Raw genomic sequence first — 14,042 nt, forward strand, 5'->3', positions numbered from 1 at the left:
TTATTATTTTTATCAAAAATCATATATGCTTCTTTCTGTACCGGCGCATTTCCTACTATACAAGATGTCTTTAACGGAGAAACCGTAGGTAGTTCAACTAATGGTTCCAATGGTATTGAGGGTACTGTGATAGGGATTTCAGCAGAAATTTCACGAATTATTCCCTCTATAAAAGGGACAACAACCTTGGAGCATGATTTGGACTTATTAGTTGTGCAACGAGTGCATTGTGATCCAATCTGATCAATAGTCACTTTCAATAGGGTTACAGTTTCCAGTATTTGACTTAAAGATGTCAAAGCAACTTTGTCATCAAGCACTTGCCTCTGGGCCAGGGAATCAACTATCGATTTTTGCCATATAACGGTATTTTTAAGATTATCAGTAATAAAGTTTACCTTTGAGTCAAGCACTTCGAACAGTTTAGCAAGAGATGTAATTGCAATGTTCATCACCTCCAGCATTATAATTGGGGATTTTCCTAAAAGTGGCTCTCTGGTTGTAATATGATTCACTCGATCAGGTCTTCGTGGTGTTGGGGGAATAAATGAAATGGAGGTTTCAGAATCAGAAATACTTTCATTCTGAAATAATATAGGAGATTTGGAGAGATCATGATTATTATCCCCAGCCGAGAAGCAAGAAGCCGATGAATGAAGATCAATAATAGCATCATCCACAACATCAACAGTAACTTTAGACTTTTTTACTAAGCTCATAACATTGCCTGTACGGGCATTCTGTAATATCATAGTGTCTGACAGTGAAATATTACAGGGCTGTTCACAGCCTTTGTTAATAGCATTTGTATCCAATATGGTTGGCGAACTCATTAACGGTTGTTTTTTAGCCAAGGAGTCTTGATTAACAGAAATCGGTTGGGCCTCCACATTTGATACACTTAGGTTTGTTAATTCTGGCATCTTTGCTAACGAACGACTAGCATGCAATACTCCAAACCCAAAATCTCGGATATCGCCAGCCGGTGTAGTAGGGCGAGTACGCTTTCTTCCAGCTCGTTTGTCCGACTGAGGGCCCTTTAAAAAAGGGCGAGTTAATTTTGGGGCTGCCACAGGAGTAGTTCTCTTTGAACAATCTGAATACACACGTAAACGTGAGGGGCATGGCATATCCGTGCACAAGTTATAGATTGTACTTCTTTTGTCCACCATAATAAAATATAAGGAGGAAATATACTGACCACGTATACCTGATAAGTTATTAAAAAAGGAGAGGATGTGGTTTTAAAATAGGAGTTAAATTACACCTGAAAAGGTCCAATACTAATGACTTCACAATTGGAAAATAGAGCCCCCCCACTGGCTTTCACGGGTGCATACGCGCAGTTCGTGCACGAGCCAGCTTATATAGGCATGCCCACTGATAATAGAGTGCAATGACTAAACCACCCAAAATAGATGGTTAAGTAGCGTGTTACTATTTTAAGTCAATTTCTAAGCTTCTTCTGAGTGTCTAAACCCTAAAAATCCACGTACCACACGCCGCGACAAACACGCCTGCGTGGGTTAAAACTCACAGCCCTCTTACAATATCGTATTAAGTGTGTAGTATTGTGGTTTGCTTCTTTACCTCTTCACCGCCCAACAGCCCAACAGAAATACAGCGCCCTTTTCGCTGCCGGGCTTATCGCCGCAAGGGTGCTTCACGGGTGTTTAAATCGTCCGTGTGGGTCACGTGATTCGTCACGTGTTATCCTCGAGCCCAGCCTCCTCCAGGAAGCAACACGGAAAATTAGAATCCAGCAAGAGCAGAATCCTGGCTCGCAGTGCTGGTTTAGGAGAATAGGCAGTTTTTAAAATAATAGCAGCAATGAACACGCCAACAGCAACACCCCGCTTGGGCGCTTCACGGGTGTTTAAATCGTCCGTGTGGGTCACGTGATTCGTCACGTGTTATCCTCGAGCCCAGCCTCCTCCAGGAAGCAACACGGAAAATTAGAATCCAGCAAGAGCAGAATCCTGGCTCGCAGTGCTGGTTTAGGAGAATAGGCAGTTTTTAAAATAATCGCAGCAATGAACACTCCAACAACAACACTGTAGTGAGTGGGGATTTGTGGGGGCAACTCCCTCACCCCTTCCCCGCAGCCTTTAAAAAATAATATTCATACCAACCCCACAAAAACACCTAAACACATACCACGAAAAGTTCAAACTTTGTGTGTTTTAGGTCTTTTGGTGGGGTCGGTAATTTTTATACAGACGTTTTGTCCTATTACCCCAGAAATTAGAGACAGGATCTATAGTACATTCTTTATCTGATATTGATTAATACATGGCTGATGGCTGACCAGTAACTAGGTCGCAGAAAATAAAGAGCTTTGCTTTTTCATTTCATACAGCAAGAACCTGTAAGGCTATTGGACAGAACAAGCATACATTTTTATGAACAGTTACCACACAATGGCCCTCATTACGAGTCCGGTGGTAGCCTTGCCGGTAAAACCAGCAGGCAGCGGCAAGACCAGTAGGGATTTACTGGCTCCGGACTTGCCGGAATTACTGGGGCATTACAGCCCCGGTGCTCTGGTAATTCCAGAGCCGGCATTCTGTAAATCTGCATTCCCATGGAGTCCTATAGGACTCCAATGGAATGGGGAAGTGGAAACACCGGCACCATGTGGTAATGGTGCCAGAGTTTCCGCGTCTGTCTGCGGCCGGTGGCGTCAGACCTGGCGGGTGTAACACCACACGGCCACAGAACTCGTAGTTAGCCGGTCCGGAAAACAGTGCTGGTACGGTTTTACCGGCAATGTTAAATCTGGACCGGCTAACTTTTATTGAGGCCCAATGTAAATATGTATAATGCAAGGTGGTCCTCGCTTATTTTCTTGGTTTTACACCGGTAGAAGGTTTTCTAGATGCAAGTTGAGTCAGTCTATTAGTTTGATAAGCTTCACATGTTTTAATCTGTGTCGCCTGTGACTTACTTTCTTGTTTCAGCCTCTTGTTGGTCTCTATGCAATCCAATGTCAGATCGTGCTCTTATTGATTAATACATGGCTGATGGCTGACCAGTAACTAGGTCGCAGAAAATAAAGAGCTTTGCTTTTTCATTTCATACAGCAAGAACCTGTAAGGCTATTGGACAGAACAAGCATACATTTTTATGAACAGTTACCACACAATGGCCCTCATTACGAGTCCGGTGGTAGCCTTGCCGGTAAAACCAGCAGGCAGCGGCAAGACCAGTAGGGATTTACTGGCTCCGGACTTGCCGGAATTACTGGGGCATTACAGCCCCGGTGCTCTGGTAATTCCAGAGCCGGCATTCTGTAAATCTGCATTCCCATGGAGTCCTATAGGACTCCAATGGAATGGGGAAGTGGAAACACCGGCACCATGTGGTAATGGTGCCAGAGTTTCCGCGTCTGTCTGCGGCCGGTGGCGTCAGACCTGGCGGGTGTAACACCACACGGCCACAGAACTCGTAGTTAGCCGGTCCGGAAAACAGTGCTGGTACGGTTTTACCGGCAATGTTAAATCTGGACCGGCTAACTTTTATTGAGGCCCAATGTAAATATGTATAATGCAAGGTGGTCCTCGCTTATTTTCTTGGTTTTACACCGGTAGAAGGTTTTCTAGATGCAAGTTGAGTCAGTCTATTAGTTTGATAAGCTTCACATGTTTTAATCTGTGTCGCCTGTGACTTACTTTCTTGTTTCAGCCTCTTGTTGGTCTCTATGCAATCCAATGTCAGATCGTGCTCTTAATCATACTCATACATTAATCAACAGCAGTCTTTCCCCTTAGCATGCTCAACCCGGGAAAAAGCCAAAAACAGATCTTCAGTTTCATGGTTGAAAATCAGAGAGGACCCTTACTAACCAAATTGCACAAATGATCAATTACAAACCTTAGCTGCATAATGCAGTGCAGTAAGTTGAACAGACGTTGCCCGTTCATTTACATCGACACCAATATCTGACACCAAGAACCGGACCGCTTCATCCTGTGCTGTGACTGCAGCTTTATGTAAAGCTTGATCACCAAGCATATCCACGGTGGTGAATGAGGCCTGGAAATGCAGATATGCAAGAGGGGAATTATCATACATTTAATGTTTTCTTAATTCAAAGTAAATTTTTACAAGACACAAAAACATTTCAGTGTTCTGATGCATTGGCTAACACTCTTTCATATCAGAGAGATTAAAACATGGGGTGAGACGATCAAGAGTTATCTGCGTCTGTTAACAATGATCTGAATTCATTACTATGCATGCATTGGTGGCTTCAACATTTTTCCTGTACCTTCTTAGTATTGATATTGACACTTACAGAGAATAAAATGAGCAACTAAGTAGGGGATATTCACATGGGAGGTACAAGCCAGCATGCACTATGTGGGAAGAAGGATTGAGGAATGAGCTTGAAAGGATGCAGTTCAGGGTCAGGTCCAGTTCATGGGTTTCTAATGAATCTGCGTGGCCCAGTTGATGTGCACCTCTCTTATGGTCTCTGGTAGACTGAGATAGGCGACACCAAATGGCGATGGACAGGTTAGTATAGGCATCGCGCTGCAATCAGTGCCTTTCATCAGGGCAGGCAAGGGATTCTGCTAGTTGCTATCAGGGTGCAAGTCCATTTCACATGTGTGGGGGTGCGGTTCAAACAGTGGCCAACAAGGATCCAAAGATGTGTCAGTGCTCATGTGAAGTCAGGCATGCTGGGCATGACATTCATGTAAGAGCCCAAGGCCTTCCAAAAGAGAAGGCCCCAGCACTTCTGGACTTCTCGGTTTCAGAAATATGAATCCGGACTGGGTAGGCAAATTAGAATATTTTGAGTGGGTGTTCCAATTATGTGTGGAATTCGGCCAGAATGGTGTCAGTGAAGTACTTTATTGTGTGGTAACAGCTGCGGAAATAGCTGAGCCAAGCGGAGGCATTGCAGAGGTGGCAGGGCATTGGCAGCATGTCACACCTCACGGATGACAAAAAAAATCAAAGTAACAATGTAGAACAATGAAAACAAGAATTCAGCGTGTTCACGTATGCCCTGCGATGCCAGTGGTGAAGCGGGGTGGGCGAGCCAGGGCGCTGCAAGATGTGAACGCCAGGGAAGCAGGGAAGCAGTAGCAGGATGGACAGCATTGGGCTCAGGAAGGAAGGGGGCGTGCAGTTGTGGAGCAGAGGGGTGCAGAGGTGCATTTATTTAAGGTAATCAGTGGGAAGGCAGCATCGAGCAAACACCACGAACGCAGGCTTATCCCAGCAGATGATACTCACGTTCCCAGTGTCGAGACTGGCCACTAAGCATTCCAAGAGCACTAATGAGGTGCTATGGCCCAAGGCGGTGGGCTGACCCTATCAGGAACGGCCCGCCGCCCAAGTTAAGAACCCGAGCGAAGAGAGATTCCCTTAACGCAGGTGGGTGCTGCTGCTGCCAAGAGTTACATCACCATTAGCACCTGTACAGCCGATACACAGGGCGTGTTTAAATTAAACAAACATAAATCTTTCCTTGCATCTCTGACACCACGTGGTACTTATCTAGTCCATTTTCCGTACTGATGACTGTGATGTCATCAACAAGGTAAGTGGGCTGGGGAAGAGAAGCACGGCGTCAAGCTGCAAGTTAAAATGTTAGCTTTTTAAACGCGCGCAGTTCACTTTCGCTCTCACAGGGAGCGCGATCGGTCCCGCGCGCGAATCACACGAGTGCAGGTAAGAGCCCATTTAACTTTTCAGGTTGAAATAGCTTCTCAATTGGATATAGCTAGAATAATAGTAATATATATTCCCCTCTGGCAATTAACAGGAACACTGGAGACGTTCTACGAACGCATTCACAGGAGAGGACAACTCACAATTAGCAGGTACAGGACACAAAATACAAAGAGGAAAAACAACTATGAATGGTTAGCGATATAATGTATGTTGACATATTTTTCATATTTATTTTTCTCTTACATGTACAACATCCATTTGGATCTATTTGGGGTATGTGCCTTGCTTTATTTTGAATTATCTATTATATTTATGTGTATTCTGATGAATAATTGATGTTAACACGGTGCAGATTCTACACTCACTTCAGTACAGCCCTGAAGATGGTCTCAGACCGAAATGCATTGGCATATGTACTATTGTTAATAATTGACCTATCGATTTTGAGTTGCCTCGCAATATCTGAACTAATCAAGAAAGATATAAAACCAGGAAATGTGAATTAAACATTTCTCTTGGAAAAACTTTGTACCATTTGGAAATATATTTTGTCTGACATTTGAATTATTTTACGCAAGAGCTATATATGATTGAGCAACCTTATTTAAGGTCAACTGAGAGCACCAGTCTTAAGTACGGTATTTTTACCTTACTTTTTCTTGGAATTAGCTTTTTAAACGCACCCACGTGTGATCTACATGGGTGCTAAGGGGTGAGACGGGAGCGGGGAGGAGCAGGGAAAAGAAAGGGGGTTCGGGCCAGCAACACTCAGACTGCTCAGATAGAACACAGGCTTTTACCAGAGAACACAGCCTGGATTCCCAACTTCCTGATTGGCCAGCGCACCCTTTCAGGGAGCTAATGGAGAACCAACATTTGCAAGCATTATGATCATCTCCCTCAAAAGGCTCTGTAAATAACCCAGACATTTATATTTTACAACCAGCATGATGGGATCAGACCTTCCAGGGTTTAAACACATTCCAACAGTTTGATGTTTAATTCTCTAGCGTGTCATGGGGGGGAAGAAAAGAACACTTGCACATGTAAAATTAAACATAATAGCCTTCAGTTGTGGGCAAAGGGCGAGTTTGTTCACAACAGCAATGTGCAAAAAACAGAAAAAACCTACCTGGCAGGGGGTGGGTCCTGAATCAAAACCCAGTATCAGAACTTGGCGTCATCCCTCTGATTACAGGGTTGACACCCAGTATCATAGGATTGGTTCTCCCTCTCTTCTTCAATTCCTAATTCCTGCTTTAGGATTGACCTGGTCTCATTGGGTCTATTTTGGGTCCCTCTTAATCATCCTAGAATCAGGGTAGGATGAGAGACATTTCCATTAGACCTAGGAGACTAACATAAAAGGGAGATTCTCAGGTAACAGTGTCAGGACGGAGGGATACATCAAGTCAATTGAAAGGACCTATGGCAAGAGCACCACATTTCATTAGGTCAATGGGCAATTCCTATTATAATATACAGAGTTCTGGGGCATCCGCACCCAGAAAAGCATCATCCGTAAATGCATTCACGGTTGATTTATGAACTTGTTGTCATGTGACAAACGCCTTCTGTTCAGATAACCAAACTTGCTGCAGGGCTCTCCTTGATCTTTAACTGGGGCAAAAACATAGTTTTCCCCCTGTTGCCCATGGTTCTGCTTTGGTAGGAGTTTCTCCTTAACACTAACTCATTACTTTTCAGGCTGCAATAATTATATCCCCCTGCTGAGGGTCAACCACAGGCACTTCTCAATTTCCCAGGGTTGCAAAACCTCCACTCAGCTCGTGTAGGTTTGCAGCTACCACCAAGATCTGGACTGGAGCCCCAGCAGGCTACTCTCCTGCTCATAAGTCTCTGGCTATTGTCAGCTTCTGGATCAAGGCTCCCGTCAGCATTTGAAACAGTAGATTGGAATCAAGTGAAGGATCCATTATTAACAGCAGAATAATGCAAATCAATTGTCCTTGCTAAGTCGCTGGGAAGCGCTGGGCAAGGCAGCCAAAATTCCAGGGCACCAGCTCCTCTGGCCCTCAGAAGCATAAGCAACTCCTCTGTGTGTGAGGAAATGCCATCTGGCCATCTGGTATGGGTGTAGAAGCCCTGTCATTGATCCTTTGTGAGGGCAAGTAACAATATCTCCAGTAAGACAGCCACTCCAAAAGAAGCTGCCCTGGGTACAGGAATCAAAGGGCACAACTAATCACAAAAGGAGTAGTTGTTACGCTCACCTGGTCTCTTCGGAGGCGTTGGGGCACGGTTGCAGCACTCCCTGAACTTGAATCACCCCCTTCAGGCCTCTCCCTCAGTATAAAATCTGTGAGCAGTGGTACGTGGCGATACTGCTCCTGTGAATTATGGTAGATAAGCTCTCCGTCCTGCTGTCTGGCAGGGGCACGTCGAATGGGATCTAGTTCCTTCACTGATCCCTGATAGGGATTAGTCCAGTCCAGCTGCGACTACGCTTCCCCTTATGATTGGTAAGACTTTCTTGAGCTCTTGTGATGCTGTTCGTTCTGTTTAATGTCTTTATATGTTGCTCCTATTTATGCTCGCAATAATGTCTCTCTTCTGTTTTCTTCCCTTAGATGGAAATGCGGCCTCAATGCAGTTGTGAGACGCGAGACGCGGCCGGATGGAAGATGGATGCTTCTGCAATGTTCGACAGCAGGTTAGTGATGGTTTAAGGAAAAACGCAAAGTATGGCGAAGCGCAACCTTAAACTGACTTTTTTTCAATGTCTAACCTTGTGTCTTCTGTTTTTCCTTTGCATGCGCTGCTGTCAACGATGGAGCGTGTCGTGCTGTGGTGCCAAGATGAAGATTTTGGTGTTCCGGAAAGTGTAAAGATTAATACTTGGTTTGCCGAAGAGATGTACAGGTAAGATCAGCTTCTCCCAGTTGGTAAGTATGCTGGCAGGAAGAAGGATGTCCAGGAAGCAGGATCTTCAAAGGTAAGTCTGACCTCAGGCGACAGTGAGCGTTACGCTGCTTGCAAGTGCAGAATAACACAAAGCGTCTGTCTTGAGGATCGGGCATCTTATAAAGCTGAGATCGTGGCCACGCCCATTAGTGCCGGCTTACCAGCCATACCCTGCCACTCCTAGAGAATGAGCACGTGCGAAGGCAATCCATTAGCAGCCACACCCAATAATACACTTGGGGCTGCTTAATGGATGGAATGTTCAAGGTTAATGCATCCTGCTTAACTGATGGAATGTTCAAGGTTAATGCATCTGAAGTGCTATGTCCATAATAAAATCTTTTTGGTGTTAAATGGATGTTCTTGTTTACTTTTGTTCATGAGCCTGACGCCAACGGCGCCAGAACAGTGTCCACCCAGGTCTCCTGTGCATACGACCCCTGCATGCCTGTGCCCTTGACCTCATGACCATGACAGCAGTCTCACACCAGGGTGCAGCATACCAAAATGGCCTTTGACGCTATTGACAAAAGAAGGGGGAAGTGTTAGTGTAGACAGAGGGAGCCCCTTAGAACTGGGTAGAAACTCCCTCCTCTTGTTTCTCTCTGCCTTTCTGTCCTTCCTACCTATCCCCTTCCAGTAGCAGAAAGCACTTTGGGTGTGATGCCAGAAGGCACAGCCCACTTGTTTTTCATGGATAGGGAGTGGACCCTGAAAGCAGGCTTGCTTTTGTCAAATTACCTCTAGCCATTTGCCTTTTAAAGAAGGGGTCTCCCACTCCTCCTTTAAATCATCTCTGGACTACAAACCTTCAAGAATATTTCGTTTGGACCCCGCTGGGAAAGCAGTCCTTTCTGAAGTCCTCCAGCTGTGAGGTGAAGACCTGTAGTCCAGGGTAGATATAAGACCTGTGCCCTAACAATCCCCAGGGCACACTGGGGGTGAATTCCTGTTGGAGCAAGACCGGCAACCGAGGACCTCGCCATGCTGAAGAACCCCTGAAAGTTTGTGCCAGCCTCCCCCGTGTTTGGGAGCTTGAGGAAAAGGATTACTCTTACCCCTGAGACCCTGGAGTGGGAATCTCAGCTCCTAAGAGTATAAACAGCCAGGATTCCTGTACTTTCACTGTTGAACCACTGCAAGCCATCATTTGAGCACATTCAATGCAGTTCATACAAACACGACCCTCTGAAACTGCCATTGGCACTAACCAACTTTCGAAACGCAATTCCGTCTGTTCAAATTATTGTGCAGCTCCACCGTGCCCGCAGAAGAGCATCGCTGCCTCGGCTCGAAAAAAAAGAAGCATTGCTGCACCTGCATCGCTAAACTACCATTCAAACTACCAGCCTCTTCATCACCAATCTAGTCAACAAATTAACTGACCCTTGTATTCTCTCCAAACTGCACCCTTCGAGACCCACATCAAACCGACTGTGCATCTCGTCATCAGCCCACCTGCTGTCGAGCCTCCACCGTCGAACTGAATCTTGTGACATCCCTTATCGGCACTGTTCAAGCCTCGCTTCAAATTGCAGCCTTCTTCGGTTCGACCCCCCCCTCGACATCTGCTTGTCGCTGGACTACAGGGACTGTGGAATTTCAAACCAAATTGAATTATAAACAGCGAAGAAGCCTAGTTTGCGGTTGTCAAACCATCAAGAATCCGCAAAGATATTATTGTCCGATATCTGTACCCCGTTCCATTTTGGGAAGAGAGACTGACTAGGTCACTTTAATCACTTTTGTTTTGCACTTTAAGAATATATCCTGTACAAGAACATTATGATTATTGCCTTTTCTCCCCGTCTCATTACCCAGAGTGCAGCATCTTGCTACCTTGCATATCCTGTGTTCTTTCTACAGGAGTGGGTTTTTGTAAGGTTTTCTAATTATTATTGCATATTGTGAGGAGCCAGAAATGAGATTTCGGACCCAAGGGATTCATGGTTTTGGTCAAAGACTTATTAAAACAAATGGGGGTTGGGAAATGCCTCTCTGTCCCTGCACTAGAGGTGTTTCCCTACCTACAACCAAAACTAAGGGTCTGTCGATGTCAGAATGTCCAAAACAAAACCGTCCCATGTCCAAGGTGCTATTCTGGCCCTCACACTCTAATAAAATAAACTCTAAGGTGAAAAGGGTAATGTCTTTGGCCTTGAGTGATTGATAAATGTTCAAAAGGAAAAATGCATAACGCCAACACAAACGTTCCAAAAGGATAGAGTTCCTTGTTCCACAGGGTCAGGGGTGTTGCTAGGTCTGCAAAAGACCCGGGGCTACGCTGATGTCAGAACTGTCGGGACTGTGGGCTAGCTAGTCTTTTGGTTGTAGCTCCTGAGATTTTACAACCAAAAGATCAGGGGCTATAGCCCCCTTAGCCCCCCCTAGCAACGCATCTGCACAGGGTGATTCCCTTCCCCTAGATTTCTCTTCCGTCTTTTGTATATTCAAAGATATCAGTTCCTTGAGTTTCACTTCCTTCACAACACAACTGATACTCAAAACAACTTGGTTATTTTTCTTTATCTTGTTAGGATATCTGGTGTACACCCCAGCCAGGTTTTCACTCCTCTTCTCTCTGGCTTTACACAGCCTTTGGCTAGTCCTGATATATGCTTCTCAGGACCCCTTTGTGGCGATGTATTTCTTATACACTGTTTGTCCTTGCTTGGTGTATTTCCCTACCAGGGCTTTCTTACCCACACTTGTAACTGCTTGGTATACTCTCCTGCTGGGGCTTTCCTAAACACACATGCAACTGTCTGGTATGTCTTCTTGCCAGGATCTTTCCTCATGGGGGCTCTGCGTCCACTTTTCAACGTAATATCTTCTTGGGTCTGCTTTATCTAATTGTGTATATGCCTGGTATGCTATCCTGCCAGGGCTTTTCTCCAATGTGTATTTCACAGATTGACATTTGTGAAAGCGACTTTTCGTTTGGTTTCCCTTTCAGTGAAATTTTCACAGTTTCATTCTCTTTCAATTGCTCCATTTGCTTTCTTTACAATTATTCCCCCTTGGCACATCTGCCAATATTCCTCGGTGTCCCAGCTTCCCTCCCGGCAACTCACCGGTACTTCCTGGTGTGCTTCATTTTACTCAGAGTGAGCCGGTGACGGTCATTCTGCGTCACTCCTCGCTGGGCTGCCTTCATTCCTCGGCTTTTGTTGCATTCAGTGAAGCAACCGCATACTCATCCTCTGCCCTTTTGGTCTGGTCTATCATTGCCTCCTGGGCTACCACTTCCTCACCCCTCTGGGCGTGAACTAGACCGACGTGATTGGCCCCCTTCCCCAGTAAGAAGACAATGGGATTGCTGGTAGGCGAGAGCCAGCCCTTTAGAGAAGGCACTCAGAAAAGGCTCCGATCCTGACTGAGCTGACCGAGCTGGCCATGCTGCCTGATGCATTGAAGTGCCTTTTATTAACCTAGCACCATTTGTACTGAAGCCTCTGCCTATCTGCCTAGCTACTAGTCACTGCTATTTCACCTAGTGCTAATTGTACTGAAGTTGCTTCCTATTTGCCTAATTACTAGTCACTGCTATTTCACCTGCCTAGTGCCAACTGAATTGAAGTCGCTCCTTACCTGCCTAGTGCCATCTGTACTGAAGTAGTATTCTTATCTGCCTAGTGCACTATTTTAACTCTGTATTCTATCTGCCCAGCACCACTTAGTCGTTTCTGCACTGTATCTGTCATTTAAGTTGTAAATGCACTCCACCAAATCGGAACCTTCCTATCTGCATCTCCAGGCAATCTCTGATATGCCTGCCCCTTAGCGCCTAGTTATACCGCCTACCCAGGCCGCCTACTGACAACAGTGCCCCCCTGAGTCCCCAGCACTCTACACTCCTTCCCGGCCTTAGAGCTATTTCTGATCCCACCGATTAATCACACAAGTAAGCCATGTACCTGCCAATGATCTATACTGTCCTGCTAAGGACTATTCTACACATTATTAGCACCTTACATCCCATTAGAATTCCTACCTCACCATTAACAGTTACTACACACTATCCGGTGACCCATAACAGCAAATTCCCAAGCCAGAATAATTTGAACACCAGTCCGTGCAGTCTCCTGCAAAGAAACCTTAAACTTTGCGCTAGACTCCCCAAAATATATGAACCTCGAGCTAACACTTATCGCCCTCTTATGAACAATACCTATAGTAACCCACAGTTTTACACTAACATTTCCCTCCACAAAACCTTCAAGACCAAACACCCACTCCAGCTCAATAGCCGGCTTACCCGAGACTTCAACATCCACCCTAAAAACTCTCACGATTCCCAGTCACTATCTAAGGAACCCACCCAGACTAGCTTAAAAAGAGCCCTTATAAATGCCTGTTCCATGGTAGCCCACGCAACGGAAATTGTAGACCTGCTCCAGACAGAAAAAAATGACTTCTTTGCCATCACAGAATCCTGGCTGCACTCAGCAGCAGGCCCGGCAATCATGCTAGCCATTCCCGAGGACTACACACTCCTTAGAATAGATTGCACTAAGTCTTGAGGTGGAGGCCTTGCCATCATTTCTAAAACTAGTCTATCACTGAGACTCTCCACACCCCAAAACCTAGACTCTTGCAAATCCCTCACGGCCAAGTTAACATTTTGGATTCCCAGACCTTGTCCATCCACCTTATATACAGACCGCCTGGTCCCCTAGGCTCCTTCGAAGAAGACCTAACGAACATCTTATCCGACAATCTTAAAAACGCCTCTTACTGTCTCCTCCTAGGAGATTTTAACTTAGGCTTTAATGATCTATCCGACACAAACGCCATGCTCATCAACGACTCCCTTGAGGAACTGGGCTTCATCCAAAAAGTGACAGGCGCCACCCATAACAAAGAAAGAACCCTTGACTGGGTAGCAGATCACAACTGCCAGACCTCCATTACGTCCATCAATCCTCAACGTTGGCCTGACCATCACCTGATCTCCTCTCTAGAGGTGACACCTCTACCACCCGCCACTAACATGGCCCCAGCCATCCCCACGAGAAATAAAAGAAACATCACAGCTGAAAAACTCACCCCACTGATTGTTCCCACCTTAAACTCGCTCCCTGCCAACACTGACCCCTTCACTATGGTAGAGGAATATAACAAAATAATGTTATCATTAAAAGCTATAGCACTATTGAAAACTAGAAAGAGGAAACTTATAAAACATGTGAACTCCTGGTTCACCCCTGACCTGAAAGCTTTGAGACTAGAAACACGTAAAAGCGAACAATCTGGGAGACAAGACCCTTCCGAATCCAACAAAAACATTCTCAGTATAATAGCCTCCCTCTACAAAAAAGAAAATCATACTTGCCAAACAATCCTCTTTCAATTTGCACATTATGCAAGCCAACTCTACTACCAAAGAATTGTTCACAATCCTTAAAGACCCATCATAGCACCAGATA

The 14,042-nt window shown here is 45.3% G+C and overlaps 1 protein-coding gene across 1 annotated transcript in view; it reads right to left on the reverse strand.

Moving 5' to 3' along the window:
• The window catches only part of ANKRD16 (ankyrin repeat domain 16), a 472,159-nt gene that overhangs the window by 133,623 nt on the left and 324,494 nt on the right, over positions 1–14,042 (reverse strand). The window contains exon 6 of the mRNA XM_069629652.1: positions 3,874–4,035. Coding sequence (XP_069485753.1) covers positions 3,874–4,035 — 162 coding nt within the window. The remainder of the gene's footprint in view (positions 1–3,873; positions 4,036–14,042) is intronic.

The sequence above is a fragment of the Ambystoma mexicanum genome, chromosome 12, assembly GCF_040938575.1.
Source record: "Ambystoma mexicanum isolate Mex_15411 chromosome 12, UKY_AmexF1_1, whole genome shotgun sequence".
Taxonomy (NCBI): Eukaryota; Metazoa; Chordata; class Amphibia; order Caudata; family Ambystomatidae; genus Ambystoma; species Ambystoma mexicanum.